Raw genomic sequence first — 25,193 nt, forward strand, 5'->3', positions numbered from 1 at the left:
TTTGTTGACCGGGAAAATCCGACTAGGTTCCACAGATCCTGTTTTCAGTGGAGGCCCAGGGAGAAATGCTCCAGAAGCATGTCTTTAGAATGTGGGAGGAAACCGGAGTACCTGGAGGAAACCCACACGAACACAGGGAGAACATGCAAACTCCACACAGAAGGCACCCCAGCCGAGAATCGAACCGGAGAACCTCTTGCTGTGAGGTGACAGCATTAACCGCTGCACCACTGTGCCGCCGAATATACTATACTAACTTTCAGAATAATACTAAAAACAATCCTAAAAAACACCCATTAAAGAAATCTTAAATCCAGCCAAAAATTCACCCAAACCCCTCTCCTGATAACTCTCCACTCGAAAATGCAATACAGTTCAACTCTTATTTTATAGATAGTATAGCAGCTCTAACCAAGGATTCCTTGATACCTAATCTCACCCCTGCCCAACAGCCACATATCACCACATCCCCTTTCAACTTCAAACCTGCGCCCACATCCTATATAAAACTACTCTTAAATAAGCTTAAACCACACTTTTCTTCAGATGATGACCTTCCAAATGAGTACCTAAAAATAGCAGTTAATGGCATTGCCTATCCTGCCTCAATCCTTATAAATACATCAATCCGGGAATCCTGTGTTCCCTGTCTCTGGAAAAAGTCACACATTATCCCTCTGTACAAAGGAGGAAATTCAACAGACATTAATAACTTTAGACCTATAACAATCTTATCTCCCCTCGCCAAACTACTTGAAAAATGCATTCAAAAACAATTGCTAGACTATCTCCTTCAGGAAGAATGCCTATGCCCTACACAGCATGGCTTCCAGCTTCCATCCTTCCCATAGTGCTAGCACTGCCTTTCTAACCTGTATATATACTGTTGATAAAGCTAGAGAGTATGTCGAACTAGTCTTGTCCTTATTTCTAGACTTGTTTAAAGCTGACACAGTTTGTCACAGCAAACTTCTACTTCAAATGTCCTCACCAGGTCTCTCTCACCCCACCCTTCTGTGGTTCAAAAGCTATCCGTCCAATACCTATCAGTCAATAAAATGGCACTCCATGCTCTCTCCTTACTTCCCAGTCACCACCGTTGTACTATAAGTCTCTATCCTTGGTCCCCTCCTCTTTAACATTTTCACCAACAACCTCTATAAATCCACACAACAGACCACCTTTATACAATTTGCAGATAATTCCACTCTTATTTGAACATCTGACAACATGCTGCACCTCAAAAAAATTACTCAGCAAGCTTTAACAGCAGCTGAAACATGGCTTTGTAACTCATAACTTATGGTCAACTCAAAAAAGACCCAACTACTGCCTTTTTCCCCATATCCTTCTCTCATGAAAAACAAAATTTAAAGTCCTCTCTCTTGATAATACAACCACTGAAGTCACATAGAGCAACTTATTAGAGGTGATAGTGGATAATAATCTTACATTTGATCTGTATATACAAAATTGCATTAAAAAATCATCACAAACTAGGGATGCTTTACAGATCCAAAACCTTTCTGACGGACATAACTAAAACCACACTTGCCAGTAGTTACCTTCTCCCTGCTCTTCTTTATGGTGCTCCCATCTTGACTAACCCCCAGGCTTCACAAAAATAAAAGCTTGAACAATGCCATAACAAAGCTGCTAAATTTACAGCAAATACCCCTTTCACAGCCTACCTCTCTATAGCACTAAAAAGCCTAAATTGGTTAGAACTGCCTCATCAGCTAACATATACACAGCTTCTTACCACCTATAAAATTATCCAACATCCATCTGCCTGTCCAGCACTTAAAAACATTTTACACAACTATGTTCCCAGTTGGTCACTGTGATCCACTGACCAAAAAATCCTGTCTGTCTACAAACCTACCAAATCTGCTGAGCATTGTCTGTACTCGTACAAGGTTGCTAAGGCCTAGAACTCCTTACCTGTATACATCAGGTCTATACCCTCCCTCCCATCTTTCAAAACCTAGCTACAATCTGGCTCTGTTCTTGCTCAAAACCAGGATAAACCATATCCCTTAATGTGAGCAAGCGCCTTTTCATTCCTTATACCTCCTTACCCTCCCTTCTTCACTTACTACCTTACTACTATCAAATTCTCACCCCTGACTTTCTCTCTAAATATATCATATGCCTGTTTTTACCTCAATTCATATTGTAATTCCTGATTGTATTAGACTAATGTACCTAAACTGTCTAAAATTTCTCTAAATATTAAACGATTGTCATATAACTTGTATTGATTGTTAGCCAATGTTTTATATTATGTCTAATTTCTTATAGTTATTTAAACTGCAGATGTTTTTGTTTTATTTTTGAAGAATGTAAAATTATTTTTCTTAAAATGTTTTGTAATAATTTAAGAGTTTTTCTCCCTTGGCCTCCACTGAAAATGGGCTTCTACCCAGTCAGACTTTGTCATTAATCAAATGTCAGTATATATTCAGTGGATATAAAAAAGTGTACACACCCCTCTTAAAATGCCAGGCTTTTGTGATATAAAAAACGAGACCACAATAAAGCATTTCAAAACTTTTCCTACCTTTAATGTGACCTATAACCTGTACAATTCAATTGAAAAACAAACAAATCTGTTGGGGAAAAATATAAAAAATAAAAAACGTACAATAAGCTAGTTACATAAGTGTGCACACCCTTAAACTAATACTTTGTTGAAGCACCTTTTGCTTTAATTACAGCATTCAGTCTTCTTGAGTACATAACTGCCATCAATTAAAGAGACTCTGACTAACCCCAAATAAAGTTCAGCTGTCCTAGTAGGATTTTCCTGACATTTACTCAGTTCACGGCCGGCCTTAGGCATAGGCGAACTAGGCGACCGCCTAGGGCGCCATACAGGCCGGCCTTGCAAAGGGCGCATTGTATGTATTTATTTTAATTCTAAAGTTTGCGCTCTTCTTGGTGCTGGAAACAGAGGGCGGAGGGTGGGGAAGGGGAGGCGCGGCAAGCAACCTCCCACTTATAGCTGCAGGTTAGCCAGGAGGCTTTAAAAAAAAATCTGTAGTTTGTTGTGTGAGTCTTCCTTAAGGAGAAACGTGCATGTGTCACGATGCCAACATCATCATGCATTCTGCAGTTCCGCGCGGAGTTTAAGCCAGGCCAGCCGCTCAAGAGAAGAGTTATGTCTCTGCGTGTTTTCGTTTGGATTATAAAATTAAAGATGGTAAGTGTATGTTTCTATGTGTAATTTAAACTGTTCATTTCTATATGAGAGAGAATGCGTGTGGGTATGTGTATGGAATTTAAACGCGCTGTTTTGTTTGTGTTAGATATGAAGTGTGTGTTACTGTGTGAAAGTAGGTGTGTGTATGTATGTATGGAATTTAATCTAGCCGTTCGTTCTTTTGGAAGAAAGTCTTTGTTGCTGTGCAAGAGAGTAGGTGTGTGTATGTCTGTGTGTGCTGCTTTGTGAGAGAGTCATATGCATGTGCTGCTGTGGTAGATGTGTGTGTGTGTGTGTGTGTGTGTGTGTGTGTGTGTGTGTGTGTGTGTGTGTGTGTGTGTGTGTGTGTGTGTGTGTGTGTGTGTGTGTGTGTGTGTGTGTATTTTTGGGGAGGCACACCAGGTATGTAGAATGTTTTTCTTCAGTACAAATGTTGCATATTCATTAAACAATTTTCCACTGAATATGGTGGAACTGTGAATGGTCAACATTTTCAGTTATACAGCTGATACACACAAATGTATCTTGGCAAGTTAGCAAAAACAGGCAAAAATGAGACATTTAAAAAAAATCTGTGGGATCTATGAGAAAGATGACACAGAAGACTAGTCCCTATATCTTTCTAACACATCTTGTGAATCTATAACTTATTTCAAAAGATCAGATAATTGATCCAAGTTCTGCAGCCACTGCTAAGTTTTGCCAGATATTTTATTTCTTACAATAAAATATATGTTTGTTTCCTTTTACATGTTAACATGAAAACAGCCAGTCATGATTTGGATAGCCATTCTGTACAGATGAGCAGTATCAGAATTTAAATGGCTAGAAAAATATACATTACAGCTAACTTATTAAAAGAACAAAATTATTGATACTTTGGTTAATCTAAAATATATTAATAATGTGAACATCTTTACAAGTAAAATATACTCCATTTCCCCATCACCCTTTTATATAACAGTTACAGATTCTTTTTTTTTTAATCAGCTCATATCAGAATACCCAGAATACCCATGGGGATTTACTGCCACTGAGAAAATGAGAGCAGCTATTCTAATTGGTAAACCGTAGAACATCATGATAATCGAGTAGCATAAATAATCCTTTGCACAGTTGTATTTGTTAGGTCAGTGACAATGACAGTCGTATTGTTATCGTTTATATTACTGGGTAGAACTGGTCCCTGGCAGTAAACCATATTGTTGCCAGGGTAAGAACTACCTGTGGGGTAGAAAGAAGGCTGACATGGATAAATCTGCTCAGGAGCATCATTCTTTCCCCCGTATGGTGGGTATAGGCTCCAGTATGAAGGGGGAGGTCCGTCTTCAGCCATTCCTGGTTCTATACTGATAGAAAGCTGTTGAGGTTCTGTAGGGTTCATGTTTCCCTCAGAAGGGCTGAACTTTCAGTCTTCAGTCTCTGGGAGCATTCTAAACAACCTTTGGTGTTCAGTAATGCAGGGCTAAATAAACTCTGTACATTGAATGCAAAGCTGGTTATTCTAATGAGACAGTGACCAATTTGATATATACATCCTTATTGCTGCTACAGTCACTGCAGAAGATAGCTAAGACAACCAGTTACATTAACATAAAGAAACATACAGTTATCAAACACTGCTCTGGACTTCTGACCTTAAAGACAAATACTTATGTGATGAAAGGGAAACAGTATGTCTTATTGGTAATCAGTTATCATTGTATCAACAGTTCACTTATATAAACAGCGGTCAGTCTTGTCTGTGGCATCTTTTTAATGTCTGCTTCATTAATATCGGAGTATCCCAGCTCCCCTTTCCTTGTGACCAACAATTCTACTTGCCATGAAAGGTCAGTATAAGGCTGCACCACATAATTGTACCTGTAATACTAGATCTCTCTTTGGGTTCTGCTTATCTCCCTTATATCCTCTGCCACTTAATGAGTTTGGATGAAATATTCAGCTGAAAGTAAACTATCTGCAAGTTATTCAGTTTTATGGTGGACAGGGAAGTGCAATGGATCACAAGGCAGAAGAAGATCTTGCATGGATGTGACTAAGTCATGCAAGACCCTTTTTTTTCATATTTTATTTCTATTCAGCCCCGTGGTTTATTCAGGGTCTATATCAGTTCATCGGAATGTCTGAAGTTTGAACACCATATGTTTGAACTTCAAACCACGAACTGCAAAATCATTGAAGTCTTAAAACAGCGATTTTTTTTCCCCAGGGAAAAAAATCGCTGTTCCAAGAAACACACACGCAATACAAACACACCAAAACAACATCAATCCACACACACTCTCAAAATCCCACATCTAACCCTACACTAAACTGTACATACACTACTATCTATCCACTTACCTTAACCCAAACCCTAACCCTAAGGTCCGTCATTATCGCACACTCGCTTGACCCGTGCCATAACCCTAACTCACCTATCCCACCCTAACCCTAGTCTTTCCACCGAAATGGGTAATTTTGTCATCGGTTTATACTTTGTGTCATTGCGTATAAAAATGTTTTACACTACAATTTTTAAAAACATTCTAACAAGTGGGGCTGTATTATACAAGGGGCTGTATTATACAAGGAATATAATTTAATACAATCAGGAAGGTGAATAAAAGAACAAATTCATGTATGCATTGCCCTAAAATGTGTGCAAGGAGTCTATTTTGAAAACAACCCAAAAGTAAACCTAATCTGCCACTGGCCAGATGCATTTCCTATGAATGTTGGTTTTCATGCCGTTTCAAGGGCAGAGAAGTTTACTGCTTATGCTAAGTTTATCTGTGTTTGTGCTGTTATCGTTTAAGCTACTATATACACAGGGAGGAGAGAGGTTGCTATTTTACTTTCACTGAGCTGTAAGGCTTGCTCGCCTACCCATAGTAAATTAAACCATTTAGATTAACTTGAGCATCCTTTTGAAAGAAGGTACATGGGCTAGTATTTTCTGAGGACATGACTTTTACAGTAAAATGTGTGAAGGAGCAACAGATAAAGCAGGCTTATTAAAAAAAATTCCACTTTCCTTCACTTGCAGTTTAACTACATTATAAGGTATCTTCTTCCTGTGCATTTAAGTAATTGAAGGAAATCGAGTGGCTTTCTTGGGGAGTGACCTTCATGTGGGTGTGGCTTATGGGGGTGTTTCAGGAGTATGGTGTGGGTGGGGCTTAAGGGGCACTGGAGTACTACTTCGCCTAGGGCGCCATTTCAGCTAAGGCCGGCCCTGACTCAATTGCCTGCTACAGCAAAAGCCATGGTTCGCAGAGAGCTTACAAAGCATCAGGGGGATCTCACTGTTGAAAGGTATCAGTCAGGAGAAGGGTACAAAAAAATTTCCACAGCATTGGATATGCCATGGAACACAGTGAAGACAGTCATCAAAAAGTGGAGAAAATATGGGACAACAGTGACGTTGCAAAGAACTGGATGTCCCTCCAAAACTGATGAAAATACAAGAAGAAAACTGGTCAGGGAGGCTCTCAAGAGACCTACAGCAACTCTGAAGGAGCTGCAGGAATTTCTGGCAAGTACTGGTTGTGTACTACATGATAACAATCTCCTGTATTCTCCATATGTCTGGGCTATGGGGTAAGGTTGCAAGACGGAAGTCTTTTCTTACACAGAAAACCATCCAGGCCCAGCTAAAATTTGCAAAGCAATACATCAAGTCTTTCAAAAGCATGTGGGAAAATGTGTTATGATCTGATGAGACCAAGGTTGCAAGGTTAAACTTTTTGGCCACAATTCCATAAGGTATGTTTGGCGCAAAAACAACACTTCGCATCACCAAAAGAACACCATCCCCACGGTGAAGCATGGTGGTGGCAGTATCATGCTTTGGGGTTGCTTTTCTTCAGCTGGAACTGGAGCTTTAGTCAAGGTGGAGAGAATTATGAACAGTTCCAAATACCAGTCACTTTTGGCCCAAAACCTTTAGGCGTCTGCTAAAAAGCTGAAGATGATGAGGAATTTCACCTTTCAACACCACAATGACCCCAAGCATACATCCAAATCAACAAAAGAATGGCTTCACCAGAAGAAAATTTTGGAATGGCCCAGCCAGAGCACCAACCTAAATCCAATAGAAAATATGTGGGGTGACCTGAAGAGGGCTGTGCGCAAGAGATGCCCTCGCAATATGACAGATTTGCAAGGAAGAGTGGGCAAATGTTGTCAAGTCAAGATGTGCCATGCTGATAGACTCCTACCCAAGAAGACTGAATGCTGTAATTAAATCAAAAGGTACTTCAACAAAGTATTAGTTTAAGGTGTGCACACTTATGCAACCAGCTTATTGTATGTTTTTTATTTTTTAATATTTTTCCTCTAACAGATTTGTTTGTTTTTCAAATTGAATTGTACAAGTTATAGGTCACATTAAAGGTGGGAAAAGTTTTGAAATGATTTATTGTGGTTTCATTTTTTATATCACAAAAACCTGGCATTTTAAGAGGGATGTGTATACTTTTTATATCGACTGTAAATATTCTGAGTACTGCAGATAACTATCGCAATGCATAAGTCACTAAAACCAATGTCACAGAGTCAGAACACAGCCCTCTTGGGACACTTCACTTGCCATGAAACAATACACCTATATCATTACTTTCGCCATGTCTCATAGAGTAATTATATAACTGATGTAATTAGCTAGAAGGAAGTATTGACTACAAAAAAAAGTAGAATTTCTATATGGTCAGTAACTACATATATTGTTACTAAACCAATGACTTAGGGCCAAGCATAACTGTGATTGTTGCTTGTAAAGTGGCCTCACATGACCAACTGTCACCCAAAGTGGGATGAATGGACCAACAAGGCCACAACAAAGCTAATGGTCAGCAGGCAATGGTGAAGAAAAGACAGAATAAAAAGAGCATTAGGGAGCAAGCTTCAACTGGAATAAAAATCATACATTTACTAAATAAAGATGATTGATTATACTAAAGGAATTAGCAGTTGATCAGTAAGACATATAGCATTTATGCATTCCAGTGTGGTAACACGACTCCTGGGGTGGGTTGAAACATGAAGCCTGTACAAAACGGTTCAGGCTTTCCCACATGTGATGTAGTTACAGAGCAACATAACCCTGAAGTGTTTATGGCTACTGCACAATGTTTCCCCTACATCTGATTTCATGCACATGGTATTACTGAGCAGTTTTATCACTGCATCCGTGGCTAACAGCCAAGTTTTATGAATCTGTGGCTATCAGTCAGGTTTTATGAATTTACAAAGCTACTGCAGAATAAACAAAAGAATTTCCTGAAGATGGACTCTGAATTTATCTTTGTTTAGACTGCTTATGCTGAATTCATACACAAAAGCACCACAACAGCAACATTCCACACAAGCATAGTATCTTAAACAGGGAATAGGGACCACATGTACTCTGAGTGGAGTTTTCACACCCAAATTCACTAACAACTTTGTCATCTCAGAGTTGACCTTGCCATACTTCTCAACTGTCCAGATTTTTGCACAATTTCCAGACTTTTACCTAAATTTTTGGCCTATTCCTCATAACGTTGTGGTTTCCTGGCAAATCACCGAGGATTGAAATAAATAAATAATGGCATACATTTGAGTTTCAGACTTAATTTCCTTCATAAAAAGCATGCCAAGACAAATATTATTCTAGCAACTTACTATGTCTATAAGAGCAATATTTAAAATCTGTCTCTATTTTTGGTCCTTTGCCCCCCCCCATTATTTTTGGCTTTGTCCAGATTTCTTGTGCTAAGAGGTTGAGAGGTAGACACCTTGCAATTAAAGAAACATCGAGTTTTATTCAGTATAGAACCACAATGCACTAACAACTGGCAAGTGGATGACTGTTGAAATGGCAATTTGTGAGATATTTAGTTAGTTAATGTCACAGCAAAAGGAATGGCCCCTTGACCCAAGACACACTGACTTTGGAGTCAGAGATTGCAGGAGTAAATGTTGGGGCATTGCATGGTGAATGTTGGGGCATTGCCCTCATGAAAAGCATATAATTGTCATAGTATTAACAGTGTCTGAATGCTATTTTCATTTAGAATTTACACTGTCTTACTGCAGACAGATAACCTAGACTAAAAAAAATGGTTTTAACTAAAGGCTACATACCAAAATGCAAGATCAGAGAGTTGCACGCACACACACACACACACACACACACACACACACACACACACACACACACACACACACACACACACACACACACCTCACAGTGACACTAATCTGCTCTACAACAATTTCAACATGTTACCCTATTGTACTCCGGTCTTTCAGCCTTTACTTGACCCCTTTGTTTTGTAAGAAACATTGCCTACTTTCACTCAGAAGGAACTGCAGTGACTGACTAGAACACTTCACAGAGCACTTTCTCTTCTTCTTTCTAACTGAGATGTAATGGCAACAGCTTTATCAAGAAACCTAGTCACTGCTAAGCTTCTGCACTGGCTCACATCAAATAAATGCCTTTGACTTTGATCTTTTTGAACAAGTGCATTGAGTCTGCAATGCAGGCTACTGGGAAAAGGGCCAGCTATAATCAAATCATATTTCACATTACTTATTTTGTCTTGCAACTTTGATGTGTAAAACTGTATCATTCATATTTCTTCTTTTTCAACTAATTTTTGCCATGTATGTTCAAGAGTTCCCATAGTTCATAAAGCTGTAAAGAGCCCACGTTTTATTTCTGAGACCTTTGTGAAGTATGCAGAGTTGGAACAGTTTACTGTACATTTTATGCCCTCTCTAACTCTAGATGTTATACTTTATTGTAATGTGCAGTGAACATGCAATCTGTAGCCATAACCCATTACTATAGTAAGTGATTTACTGATGGATACTTTTAGTTTGTATTTACAGATTTACAGCAGTGTTGCTGTCTACATTAAGAGTGGCATCCTGTCTGTTCCAACCACTCATTCTCATATCATTCTTATATTGTTTTCCACCATGCTGTTTGTGAGGATCTGCCTTCTTCTATCACTCATTTGAAAACAAACTGAACAGAAGCATGCTACACTGAGTAAAACAGCTTAGAACAATTTAGTAAAGACTGTTTAAAAATAGCTACATAAATGCAAAATAAAAAAATGTGCATAACCAATTATATATCTACATGTGTATATACATGTGTGTGTGTGTGTGTGTGTGTCTGTGTGTGTGTGTGTGTGTGTGTGTGTGTGTGTGTGTGTGTGTGTGTGTATATATATATAGATATAGATATAGATATATATATATATATATATATATATATATATATATATATATATACATATACATATACATATAAATAAATGTATGTTTACACATGCATTAAATAACAGGTCATGGCATGTTATAAGAGATTACAAGGTCACTGTAACTTACTTCTGCACTTATTTACCCTACACTCTAAAAAAACATGAGATGGTTCTTTCCAGACAAATTTCTATATTGCTTTAATTTTTTTTCAGAAGCACCATTTACAGATTTGTGTGACTAACAAAACAAGAATAGTTGTTATGATATACTGGAACCTACCATACTGCAAAAAATACTGCACATTCCAATAAAACTGCATGATGACTCCATATTACCTTCTATTACACTCGATTCCTGCAGCATCCATTTGCAAGCTGCATTATTGGTCAGGTCATTTAAGCATAGCAGAGGTCCTGGGTAACAACTGAAAACAGGCAGTTTTGCATGGTGGTCATTCATTTAGCAATGACACACATTGTGGTAGTTCTTTGAATGATAATTTACAACCTTCAGTGATGGGTCAGGATCCCAACTAAGAATAAAAAGCAAAGAAAAATCACCCTGGTGGTTCTCAGACCACATACATATTTAGGAAATGATGCAAATGAATGAATGTATGCGCTCTGGATCTTTGACCTAGCAGAAATATAAAAGCAGTGAGTGACCTTCTGCTAATGCTTCCATTAATCTTCACAAAAAAGCGCTGCTACTACGACTGCTACCATGACCGCACGGTCACATGGGTAAGGCATTATGTAATGACCACATTACTAAGTGGGGTAAGTCACAGTGTAATGACCACACTACTAAGTGGGGTAAAATCCTATGTAATGACTACATAACCACATTGCTAAGTGGGTTGAGACATTATGTAATGACCACACTAGTAAGTATGGCAATCACATTATAACAACTACAAGAAAACACTACTGAGTGGGGTGAGACATAATACAATGACAACACTACTAAGTATGGTAATCACATTATAACAACTACAAGAAAACACTACTGAGTGGGGTGAGACATAATACAATGACAACACTACTAAGTATGGTAGTCACTGTATAATGACCACAAGAAAGCACTACTGAGTGGGGTGAGACATTCTGCAATGACCACACTGTTAAGTGGGGTAATACATTATGTAACAACCACACTGCTAAGTGGCAGTAAGACACTGTGTAATGATCACATGATGACACAGCTATTTATTTAATTTTATCCAGGATGCTGGACTGGTCTAAAGACCCTTTTCAGCCACAACCTTGGCCCCATGACTGTACTACTAAACAGGATATGTCACTATGTAATGACTGCATGAACACATTGCTTATTGGGGTGAGACACTATGTAATGATCAGGCTGTTAGGTGGGGTAAGATACTGTGTAATGATAGCATGACCACACTGCTATGTGGAAAAAAGATACTACAGTAGCCACATGAACACACTACTAAATGTGGTGAAATGCTGTGCAATGATCACACTGCTAAGTAGGGTAACATACTATGTAATGCTCACATGACAACACTGGCAAGTGAGGTAAAACACTATTAAACTGACCAGATGATATGCTGCCAAGTGAGGAAAGACAGCATGTCATGACCACATAACTGCTAAGTGGGATAAGACAATGTACAATGATCGCACCAACACATTATTTACTGGGATAAGATACTATAACACATTGATATGTGGGGGTGAGACACTATGCAACAACTACACTGCTAAGTGGGATAAATGTAATGACCACATGACCAAACTTCTAAATGGGGTGTTGCAAAGTTGGCTAAGACACTATTTAATGACCACACAAACACATTGCTAAGTGTGGTGAGACACTGTGTAATGACCATACTGCTGTGTGGGGTAAAACATGCTATTATGACCACATAACCACACTGCTAAGTGGGGTAAAATACTATGTAATGATCACATAACCACAATGCTAAAAGGGGTAAGGCACTACGTAATGATTACATGAACACAGTTAGTTGGGGTAAAACACTAAGTAACAACCGCAAGGCCACATTGTTAAGCAGGATATGATACTATGTAATGACTACATGACTACATTGTTAAGTGGGTTAAGGCACTATGTAGTTAATCATGAAACATCAGCTGAATGTTATTTCTCCTACAGGAGATTTCTAGGCATGAATATGTGACCATATGTAGTCTAATGCCTGAAAACAAAGCAAATCAACCTAAATAGCTCTGACAGGCATTTCCTTTATGGAGGCACAGTATTACCTGCCTGAACCACTAAGCTTTTATAAACAAACTTAACATAAAGGCTGCATGGACAGGGTAAGGTTCTCTTCTACTGAATTAAATACAAACACTGTGTGTGAAGAACTGTGACGTTCACATCTGTTAAAGGTTAGCAGTGACTGTCATCACAGTTTATATTTCCAAGAACGTAATGTGGGTCACTGATTTTCAGTGACTAGAAAAGACCTAAAAGAGTAAAGAGACTAACATCAACAAGGACATTGGTCCAGATCCTCATATACTAAGTATGTGACACAGGAGATGAGCTGTGTATATGAGATAACTATAAAAGTAATGTTTCCTCAAACCTAACAGCTAAACATGGGTACCCAGTGATTGAACACGTTCAATCATTCATTAAGTGAAACTTGGATATTTTATGTTACTGATATTTATTAACCTGGATAGTGGACTATTCTCAAACGGCCCACTTTAGCCACAGCCCAGGAGTTACAGAGTGACAAGTATTGTTTATATTACATTAAGGAAAAGATTTCATGCAAGATATAGTAAAACCATGTTGTAATCTAATCTAATGTAACACACACACAACCAGGTATGATACAAACCTGACCAGACATACTAACAAATGCATGTTAACTCTCCTGTTTAGTAGTGCTGATCTTTACTTGTGTAATGTGACACCAGATAACGTGGACCAGTGGTAGCCTGTACTCAGGTTCATATCTCTCAACATCTGATCATTAAAAATCGTAGCACTGGCATTTAAATCACATCAGGGGACCAATAAGAAGAACACCTTTATTATTCAGGAAAATAAGTTTCTTTCTTTTTTTTTTCAAATGGCATACCCACACACTCATTAATAAGCTAGTTATCTGGCAGTTTAGCTCACAGGTCTAAGGCTACTGACATGCTTCAGCCTTGAGTTTGAGTCCATCAGTTTCCACTGTAAAATATTTGATGCCCTCAGCAAGTCATGGGGAGGCAGGGAGGACCCTAAAAAGTCATAGTTTTAGTTTTGCCTGGTGGACATATATATATATATAGAGAGAGAGAGAGACGGAGAAGGCTGACATCTCAGATTCCTCATGCTACCATACCTCTCCACTGTCCAGATTTTCCCAGACTGTCCAGATTATTGTCTCATATTTTTAGTCTATTCCTCATACAATTTTGTTTCTTCTGGCATTTTTTGACAAATTCTTGAGGACTGAAATCAGAAAATATCGACATTTGCATTTCAGACTTCATACCCTTCATAAAATTTATGCTATTGCAAAACCAGTTACACTATCAACTTTGTATGCCTGAAAGAGCAGTATTTAAAATTTGACCCTATTTTGGGCCTTTGTCCCCCCACTATTTATGTTTTTATCCAGATTTTGTGCTCTAAGAGTTTGAGATGTATGATGCTCGTATCTGCTGTAGTTTAATGATTTTACTTTGAAGCACCATTTATATGAAATTATGACTTGTTGAGTTACATGTCTGTCAGGAACCAATTCACTGAGTACAACTCCTTCAGAAATCAACCCCACAAAAAATATAATGTAGTTCTTTCTGCAGTTGGGGCAAGACCCTATAGCCACACCACCCCCCATGTAGGGGCAAGCCTCCCTGCCCCAAATGTACTTCACTGTTGCACAAACATGAAGAAGGGAGAAATCTCCTAAAAGAAAGGAATCACTTCCACTGCACAGTTAGAAATCACACCAGCACAGATTTCTTATGAAATACAGTGATCAGGGAGTTTGACTTTAGAAGGGTTATGCTTGGTGAGTTGGTTTCTCGGAGAGTTTTAAGTCAACAAGCAGAACAGCAGCCTTTATTTGAAAACTAGTATTTTGTAAAACAGGTATTTTTTTTTCAAATGGTGTATCTAGACAGTATAGAAGTAAATAAATAAAGACCACAGTATAAAGTTATATTTACTCACACTGGACAGTGACAATGCAAATTGTGTTTCAATGCATTTTAAGTATCCTTCACTTATTTTACCCTTGTGTTGCTATGGCATTGCCTCGCTCTTTAAAGAGCAATATACTGTTAATTATTTATAAAATGTAGCAGATTTTTGTCTCATGGTTATTTTCATCAGGAATTTCCCATTATATTTAGCTATAAAAACATTACTATGTAACCACTTCATCTAAAAAAAAAAGTCAAGAACAAGATCATGGTTATGTTCTGTTCCATGGTTCTCAACTGTCCAGATTTTCACAGAAAATCCATATTTGGTCTCTTATTTTTGATTGGTTCATCATAAAATATGTGGTTTTCTGGAAAATTATTGATGACCAAAGTCACTAAAAAATGACAGACCTTTGTATTTCAGATTTCACATCCTTCAGAAATTGCACGCCAATACAAAATCTATTAGTTTAGCAACTTTCAAGTTTATGAGAGCAATATTTAAAATCTGTCCCTGTTTTTGAACCTTTCTCCCCCTGTAATTTTTGCGTTTGTCCAGATTTATTGAGCTAAGAGGTTGAGAGGTATGTTCTGTACTATTTTATTATAGCTAATATAACAGATATTTCCTGGTGCTTTGGCATTTGCCATCTAAACAGATAACTCTCACAAACTATTTCATCTTTCTAAACATTGTATCTACTTAATCTGTCAATCTGCAATATATATATATATATATATATATATATATATATATATATATATATATATATATATATGTATATTTGTATACATATATTATATGCAGAGTTAATAATTCATAGTACATTAATTTAATCAAGATAATAGGTATGTGTTGTTATCAGATGAAACTGCATAAAGTTCTCCTTAAACAACCATATTTTATATTTAGAAGGAAACACTCTTGGTTGATATGCTAGCTAGTAAAGTTTTAATGGAAGTGAAAAGAGTGAACAAAAAATGGATGTGTTTGTTTGATAGCTGTTTAGTATATATAAGAGTTAAGATGGAAACATGAACAATTGTAATGATTTTAATTTGGGAAAAATGTGACTGAAGTGGAGGGTCCTACCTATGCTTTATGTTATATTTACTCCATTACAAAATGGCACACAGGTTAAACAAATGGAGCAGCTGAAGTGAAAGTACAGGAACATTTAACTGATGTAAAGTCAAATAATGTATTAAGTGCAGTGTCAACAGATTAATGAAAGACATAATGCAAATAAATAACCAATTCAATTTCTGTATTGTGGTGTCTCCAAACATGTATAAAAGTGTACATAAAAATAATTATTTAAGAAACTTTGGAGCTAGCAGATCAGAAATGCGGGGGTTCTTTTTCTGTCACATGTGAGTAGATTAATTTTCAATTATTGACACTGCAAATACAACATGAGGGGCTGCTGTCCTTCAGATGAGCTGTTAAACAGTGGCCATGTCTCCTTGAGTTAGTGGTAGCTCAGGTGAATTTAAAAAATTCCACGTGTTTATCAATAAGAATAGGAAAATTTTGCTGGTGCCATGGCCAGATTTATCCTAGTCCATATAAATACCACATTTGTTCCCCTGAAAATATTCCACCAGAGCTGTATTGTTTTACTGCGACTGGCTCTGTTTTGTGTGTACGTTTATATAGGTACATATTTATATGTCTGTGTGTGTATATGCAGTGAGGATCATTAAATGCACCCTTTCCCATACTGTAGCGCGATCTTGGAGTTGGTATATATAATTTGCAGGGGGGCTTTCCCCCCTGCAAAAACATAAAAAGGCAGATTTTTGTGGGGTTGTTTTTTGATGTTTGAGTTTTTGGAAACTCAATCATATGGTCTCTTCGATATTTTGTTTGAGTTACTGAAAAGCTGATCATCTGATATAGACCCGTACATACACACTTTATTTTTCATATTCTGACAGCTGACAGTTTTTCACTGAACACTGTTTCATTCATTACTCTTAAATATGCAGTAGAACTATCAGTTAGAACTTTAAGATGAATGATTAAGAACAGTTAATGGCTGTGCCATGCAAATGATCACAAATGACTAAAATATTAAACAGTTATTTCAAGAACTTAACAGAACTTTGTTTTGCTGTACTATAAATATTTAAAAGAAACCCAGTAAAACAGCATATAAAATATTAAAATGTAAAACACATTTTGTGTTACCTCTGCAATGAAGTAGTCTACATAGTCTTAAAATTATATACTACTGTATGGTGATGTGATAATAGTACCTGTAAGCATATATATTATTATCCTCTCAACAGCTAACACACTCAGACATGTTACAAAAGGAAGATAATCTGTGGCTGAACTTCACTAGGTACTTTTTTCTGAGAAAAGAAAAGTCTGGAGCCACATTATTGTTACAGATGTGAAGTAATGTCTGACTATTGCTGTAATTTATACACCCTGTATTCAGCATTCAGTGCTGCTGTAAATGAGAGCATTTGTTTGTCACAACAGATAAATAATACAAAACAAAAACTGTTTATTAAATAGTAAAGCCAAATGTAACCTAATTCAGAGAGTTATTTACTTGGTGTAGTTAAAACCATAATAAAGAGTGCACATGTGCAAGGATGGAGGGTGAAACATATCACATGACACAAAACTTGCTTACTTATTCTATTTCTGCTCCAATTGTTTTGATAAACATCATTGACAATTACAAATACTTGCACTTATCATGAAAATTTAAAAAAGTAGTCACAAATTTGGATCTGGAATATAGTTGGATTCTTATTGTGGAATGAAATGACAGGATGCATAGATGGGCCTCATGAAGTTCTGGAATCCTACGTCCAAAATGTCCATAACAGATACTCTGTACAATGTCACTATATCGTATAAAGATAGCATGCTGTCATCAAAGGAAATCAGAGTAAAACTTTTAGCACTGAGACAGGAAAATATATGGAGATCATGCATCTCATTATTATGGCTTGTCATGTCCCTCGCCATTTTTGTTTATTTTAATTTGGTTAACAAAGGAGGTCTGTTGGGATAAAAGGTCCTACTCTGGGTGACCTAAGAACAAATGAAGCGAGCTGCCTTGTTTAGTGTTTAATCTGGGAGCTCAAAACCAGGTATTCGGTTTCACAGTTTTTCACTTCAAGCACTGTGGTCCTACCTCATTTTGTTTCTCTTCTGCATCAGTGTTATTAACGTACTACACTGCTCAATGAATAAACACACACATACACACTCAAACACACACATGTTTTAAGTGAATTACTGTCAAAGTAATATTTGCAAATACAACTACAAGACTGAAGGAATGTGTAATTTGGAAGAAGAAATAAAAATTATGTTCTGCTCTTTGCTGGCAAGAAAAGAAGGAATTCTACAAAAGCCACACTTAATTTAGAAACTTCTGTCCCTGTCTAGTGACAATTCTATAAAGGCCATCACTTCTTTGAAAACTCTCTATATAACTTTACCTCCACAAATTGAAAAGTAAGATTGTATATCAAGTCCAGAAAGTTGAACCAGGCTAATATGTTTGCCTTAGTGACAGATATACACACTGACAGAGGCCATATATGACATTTGTATGCTCTAACCTATGAACCTATTTTACAATTTCTAAATTATGTCCTGCTTTCATTTTCAAATCGTATATGGCCCAGCATCTCTGTATAAAGTATTCAAGGACCAGCTCCCCCTCCATGTAAACTGGTTACATTCCCAGTAGGAAATCTTCAAAGGACAATCCTTAAATCCGTTTCTTCATTATGTATTGGAGCTTAAGGAAGGATGAAGCAACTGTTAATATGGAAAAGATTTCCACTGTTTCTTGCAAATTTCTAGTGCTTTGTTGGTATAGAATTATTTTTAAATTCTGCAGTTTTCCCACATGTATGCTGTTTCAGTATATAGCTTCACCACAGGTGGGAACCAACACCTAAACATATTAATGCATAATTATACATGTTCTGACATTCATCTAAGTCCATTATAAGTCACGTGTTTCTCTCCAGATACTGTACATTTCCACATTCAGCGTCACTTTATAGTTGCTTGAACATTTTGGGACATGTACTATGTGAACTGTCACAGTGCATAAAAAGAAAACAGTGCAAAGATAGTTGACTAAGAGATCTGATCATTTGTATTTTGGTCTGCTGCACCTGCAGGTAATAAAAATGACTATATAACACAATGGTTGCATTAAGTGATGTTAATATCAGATAAACCACCAAGGTGGTTTTGAGGGTGTTAAATATATGAACATTGATTTATACCCTTGAAGTGTCCCTCATTTTCAGGGACATCCCCGATTTTGTTTCGAAATTTCAGTTTGCCTTCTTAAAACTGATATCTGTTCGAAAAAAAATGGATTGTAGTCAACCAATAATGACACCAACTTAAAACTACAAAATGATTTTAACTCTGAAAAATACGTGCTAATTCAATTTGTCTTACATGCTAATTCAACTCCTTTTATTCTGTAACCTTTTAAATATTAGAAATACTAAAACTTAAAAAAGTGTACCAGATATGAAATATTTTTACTCTAACTATTTTGGCTTTGTCCCTGGTACCGATGGTAAGAGATCGATTAAAAGCTTTACATTGACTAAAGCATGGACAAATCTGTCTGCCTATCTCTCTATATGTCATCCATCGACATTTTCAGCGGGCAGGCATTTGGGGTCATTTGTGTGACATCAAAAATCAGTAAGCACTTTTGATCCAGTTGTTCTGGTATTTTGTTTTAGTTGTTAAGTACTTAACTATCAGGATCTTTTGAAATTCTTGACTTAAGTACGGAGAACTAGTCTCTTGATTTTTCCTAGAACATTAAAAACAACAATCCTGAGAACAGCAACATTTAAAATGTTGAATACAGGCAGGGTTTCATGGATTTATCACCAGATTAGCGTCTTCAGCACTATGCATTTTTTTTGTTTCCAGTATTTTATATTTGGATCTGAAGTGCATTATGTTTGCTTTTCATCTTTTAGCAGTGGCTGTTTTGATCTCCCCGCTGGCTCCGTTTGTTTCAGTTTTCAGCCACTGATTAGAAACGTCTCTGTAATTTCAAGCAGATGGGCCCGACATTGCAACCCTATACTCATCCCTTATTTCTGTATGACTACAAACTATTATATCAGTTACAGGGAAGGGAGATTTCATTAAAACCGTACTCCGCTTACGTTGTCCGGTATCTCAGCCGCAGGACTTTTATTCAAAAGCCCGACTAGTATGGAGAACAGGTAAAAGTCACACCTCCTCATACCTCTCAACTGTCCAGATTTTCGCACAATGTCCATCTTTTGCATCATGTCTGGTCTGCTCCTCATAACGTTTGTGATTTTTCTGGCACATCACCAAAGATGGAATCACTAAATAATACCAATTGAGTTTCAGACTTCAAATCCATGAAAAGGCGTGCTAATGTGAAACATATTATTATATCAACTTCCTAAGTTTTTAAGAGCAATATTTAAAACGTCCCAATTGTTGGGCCTTTGTACCCCACTATTTTTGGCTTTGTCTAGACTTCTTGCTAAGAGATTGAGAGGACTACAGCTCATTATGCAAGCAATCCCAGTACACAACTAGGTTTACTGGAGGTGTCCTACTCAATGTATCTCTGAGAGGCGTTAAATAAATCCAGCATCTGCGCTTTAAATGAATAACACCTGGCTGAAGCAGATAATCGGCAAGACATCTCATCATAACTACCTACACAGTCTGCTTTAATTTCACGTATACCGCATACTTAGATAAATAAAAGTCTCTGCTGCAAATCAGGCCACACAGTGCTCCAACAGCAAGGGTCAACACCCATGAGGACACTGAACTTCAAGTCTTGAATCTGAATTTGAGGGGCAGGTGAAAGCAATGTATCTGCCCTGCATTTTTATGTTTGCTTTTCCGGTAGTCAAAATACCAGCTGTGGAAGACAAAACTGCATCGGTGAGGGCAAAACGAGGTCTCTTCGTTTCTCGTTTTTGCATTTACAGTTTGCATTTCATGGTGTTTGTAATGCCCATTAACGATACAGATTATGACATTTAATCAAAATCCCAAGAGACTGAAAAGCCATATTTGGCAGTGTGTGTGTGTGTGTGTATATACAAACAACACCAATCTTTGACCATATCTTCTCATGATCTGCAGCCAAGTAAAACAGATCCTATTGCATTGTCTGAAATAAGAAACGTGCACTTTACTGATGGATCATTATGAACTATAAAGTTCTGATAATAATAATAATAATAATAATAATAATAATAATAATAATACATGCACGTGTTATTACTGTGTTCCATAAATGTCCCTTTTTTAGGGGTGTCTCAGATTTTGCCTCAGAATGCTGCTTTGTTTCTTTTAACATTTCAGATTTGCAACACAAAAATGATGGCTACAGTCAATAATTAAAGTCAGACACTGCAAGCCAAGTTCATATCAAATGCGCCTAATCCCCCATCAACTAATGATAATAATGAAAGTTATGAGTACAAGACTAAACAAACACCTGGAAATAATATATTTGCAGTTTCTGTTCAGAGCCACATTTCCACGTAGGAATTTGGGAACTTAAATTAGCTTTACGAGTTTAGCTGGAGGCATGTAACACAGCAAGCAGTGTGTCTGATGTTCAAGTTCTGGCAAACATGAGAGCTAACTAGAAAATAATCTACAAAAGCCCCACGTAATGCACAGCCTGCAGTGCTGAATTTTAAAAATGTCTATAAAAACTGCAAGTAAAGTATGTGAGAAAAAGTTGTACTTACCATGCAATGTAACTGCAAGGAGCAGATAAACTGGAAGCAGGCAAACGATGGGAAACGTTGACATTTCTGCGATTGTTGATTTCTTAGGTAAAAAGTAAGTTCTCAGCAGGTGATTCTGAAGTTCAGGGTTTTAACCTGACAGCCAAATAAATGAGAAACATGCAGCAAAAAGAATAGGGCTCATTCCTAATTCGAAAAAAAAAAAGCATTAAACGCAGCATTTACCACCAAGTCATTTTAATCCACCGCATTATACCCTATTATTTCTTCTTGTACTGCCTTTTCTGGAGTTCTGGAAAGACATGGAGTCACTACTGACTTTTTTAGTGATGTCCTAGAGGTTGAAGTCCTGCAGAGAAGTTTTCCGTGTTTGCTACGGCTGCCTGGGTTAAATAACAAATGACTTCTTTGAGTACAACAGCGTCACTTGTGCCCATCTAGATCAGCACTCCCACATGCATTCAGGTTAACTGTTGGAAAGCTGGCAGAAGTATGTGGAGTTTGTTATAGTCTTCGCGACCTTTTAGCGCCCGGCTCCCTTGACTTTCTTAGCGACCCCTCTTTTTTCGGTCACTTCACGGAGTAGGCGGTCCGGGGAATGAACTGTAGGAGGATAAGTAGGCGGTACCAATTCCAAAGCGCTTGACTGGCCCGCCTGCGCAGCCGTCAATTCATAACCGAGGGCGGAGCAACAATTTCTGTCATGTTCATTCACGATAGCTTAAAAAAACGGAGTATATAATATTTGACTCTTGATTCCTTCACAACTGTCCCCTCTCCTTTTTTGTGGGTGGGTGGAGGTGGCGGCATACCTCTCAAGTCCAGATTTTCGCCTCATATTCCTTATAAAAAATGTATTTTTTCTAACACATCACGGAGTATTGAAATTACTGAATAATGAATTAAATTTGAGTTTCAGGCTTCATAACCTTCAGAAAGATGCATGTTAATGTAAGACGTTATTCAAGCAACTTTCCACATAATGTGCACGGTTTAATTCTCACATGGGCTAATTTTCTAGGCTCACAAGGGCAGTTAGCATAATACTAATCTATGAGCCTGTGTGGGAGGGGGCTCGCTGTTACTATGGCTAGTGGAGATGCTTTATTCACTTTGCAGGACCATAGTCAAACATTTCCACTTTGTTTGCACATCTTAGTACTACTGTCCACATACCACTTAATGTAAAAAGTACACATCTTTTCTGCGTATATGTCCCCTAGATATTTTAAATGTATGCAAGCACCACTTTCAGGCATTGCCTTGTACAGTTATGGAAAGCGGTGGATTGGGACGAGTAAGTAATCATATCTCTAAGCACGCTGAATGCAGGTGGTATGTGTTGTACACATTAGGTCAGACAGTTCTAAACATCTGGCTTTTATAAGCTGTGTTTCTGTGAGATGTACAGAAAAATGCACCCAGCTGAGTACAGAATGTGCCCAGCTACAGATGTATTTTATACACTCATGTTTGGAAATGCGCTCCTCTTGAGGTACCCTACTCCTGTAATTTACAACATTGCCAAGAAACACTGCTTTTAGCTGCTAGGCTTGTGCTCGCTTTTCTGATTTAACTTAAAATGATTTAAGTAGAATTATTATTTTGGGGGAGCAACAGCTAAGAATCTCTTCGGTTCCTTGTGTGTGTTTACTGCAGTTCAGCAAAAGGCTGGAAAGAGCAGAACTACAATTTTGTGGTGTTCATACTACTTTCCAAAAAAGCACCAGTATAAATAAATAATTGGTTCCTTCAAACTGTGGAAGGGAGTGATCATAACTGGGATGAGAAATGTTTCACACATTGTCATTTTCGTTTTTCAGATCCCGAAAAATTAATCTGAAGATATCATACACCCACGTTCCTTTCCTTTCTCTTAATAACAACAGGGTTATGAAGCATAAACGATGCGTTTCCTGGTTTAGTTATGAAACTCTTAGTAATAGGGTTATGGAGCATAAAGGATGCTCTCCATAATTATACCAGAAAATCTGATAAAACTGGACCACTAGAAAAGGCACGTAATTAAGAGTTGCTTGTATTTGTTATTTTGACATCTTTACAATCTACTTCCTTACACATATGATAAAGAATATGATGCCTAAATGTTGGTATGGCATAATTGCTAAAAAATTGATTAATAAGAACGTAATTTAATTATTTTGTTCATCAAAAATTATAGGCTTTAGTCACGACTCTAGCGCTGTACTTACGTTGTTTGCTGCTTATTGACATTTTAGTTCTCCGCTTTTTCCCCATAAATTTCAACAAACATTTATTCGAGCATCATTCTGGTGTGTAATACCAAACAAAAATTAGTTATTAATGTTATGTCTGTGAAAAACGCATATACAGTTAAGAAAGAACTTGAATTCACCTGTGCTAATAAGTTAGAATTTAACCTATTTGAAGTTGTTAAGTCATTCATAACATACCTCTCAACCTCTTAGCACAAAAAAATCTGGACAAACCCAAAATAATAGGGGGGACAAAGCTCCCAAAATAGGGACGTATTTTAAATATTGCTCTTATAAACTTAGAAAGTTGCTAGAATACAAGGTCTCGTGTTGCCATACATTTTCTGAAGGACATTAAGTCTGAAACTCAAATGGCTGTCGTTATTTAGTGCTGTGGCGACCCCTAACCGGGAAAAGCCGAAAGAAGAAGAAGTCCTCACTGATTTGCCACAAAAATCCAGACAATCAGACATTTTATGAGGAACAGATCAACAATATGAGGCAAACGTCTGGACATTCTGCGAAAATCTGAGCAGTTGAGAGATATGATTCACAAGATTATTCGTCCTTAGTTAACATCAATACATTTTGGCCCCTGTACTACTATAGTACAACTTATAATACAATCAAACCTGAAATTCAGACTCTTCATTGCTTCTTTGTGTTGGCTCTATATAACACAAACGAAGACAACTCTCAGTCATAATGTCATTCCAGTGGAATAAATTATTTCACCGGTCATTGATAGTCAAACAAAATGTTTTCATGTGTGCACAATAAAGCACTTGCAATATTGAAACGTAATAGTTAACTATTTTATACGCATTTTACTTCTGTTTGAGACAAAATTCCTTATTTTTACTGGAATTCAAAACACATCTCATAAGTAAATACTAGGCTAGCTACCCTTGTGGACCATTTAAGCCTAGCCAATTTCACTTGGTGCGACTCAAACCGCATGTGCCCGGTAAACACCTTAACCATTATGCAAACCTCAACCCGATTCCAAACCCCACCGCTCTGTGGTACAGCGGCTACTATTTTTATCTTAAATAGTCGACTTTTTTGTTCCTTTCCTCATTGGAGTGTTTGCTGTGCTGAGTCTATATGCCATTCCTGCATTTCTTTGGGTTTCCACTTAGGGATCTGGTTTACTCCCACAAGACAAAGACAAGCTAATTGGTTGTACGATCATTTACATTGTAAGTGTGCGTGTGTGTGTCCAATGTGTGTGCATCATGTCGTAGCTCTCAACTGCCCAGATTTTTGCAGAACGTCCCGATTTTTGCCTTATATTTTTGGTCCATTCTTTATAAAAATAGTGGGTTTCTGATACATCATTGAGGACTGAATTCACTAAAAATGACAGACATTTGAGTTTCAGACTTCATGTCCTTTAGAAAAATGAATGACAATACAAAAACCTGTATTCTAACAACTTTCTAAGCATAAGAACAATATTTAACATTTGTTCCTGTTTATGGACCACTCCCCCATTAGTGGGGACTTTCTGTAGGATGTCCACATCATTTGGGGACTAAACTATGGCTCCTAGTTTGCAGTCATCTGTGAACTTCATTA

General features: G+C 37.4%; 1 protein-coding gene across 1 annotated transcript in view; it reads right to left on the minus strand.

The window, feature by feature from the left end:
- Positions 1-21,939, minus strand: part of APCDD1 (APC down-regulated 1) — a 190,417-nt gene extending 168,478 nt beyond the window's left edge. Inside the window, exon 1 of the mRNA XM_044067356.1 lies at positions 21,376-21,939. Coding sequence (XP_043923291.1) covers positions 21,376-21,439 — 64 coding nt within the window. The 5' untranslated portion in view covers positions 21,440-21,939. The remainder of the gene's footprint in view (positions 1-21,375) is intronic.
- Between the last annotated feature and the right edge of the window lie 3,254 nt (positions 21,940-25,193).

Source organism: Protopterus annectens, chromosome 3.part1 (genome assembly GCF_019279795.1).
Source record: "Protopterus annectens isolate FY-2018-M chromosome 3.part1, PAN1.0, whole genome shotgun sequence".
In the NCBI taxonomy this organism is placed as follows: Eukaryota; Metazoa; Chordata; order Ceratodontiformes; family Protopteridae; genus Protopterus; species Protopterus annectens.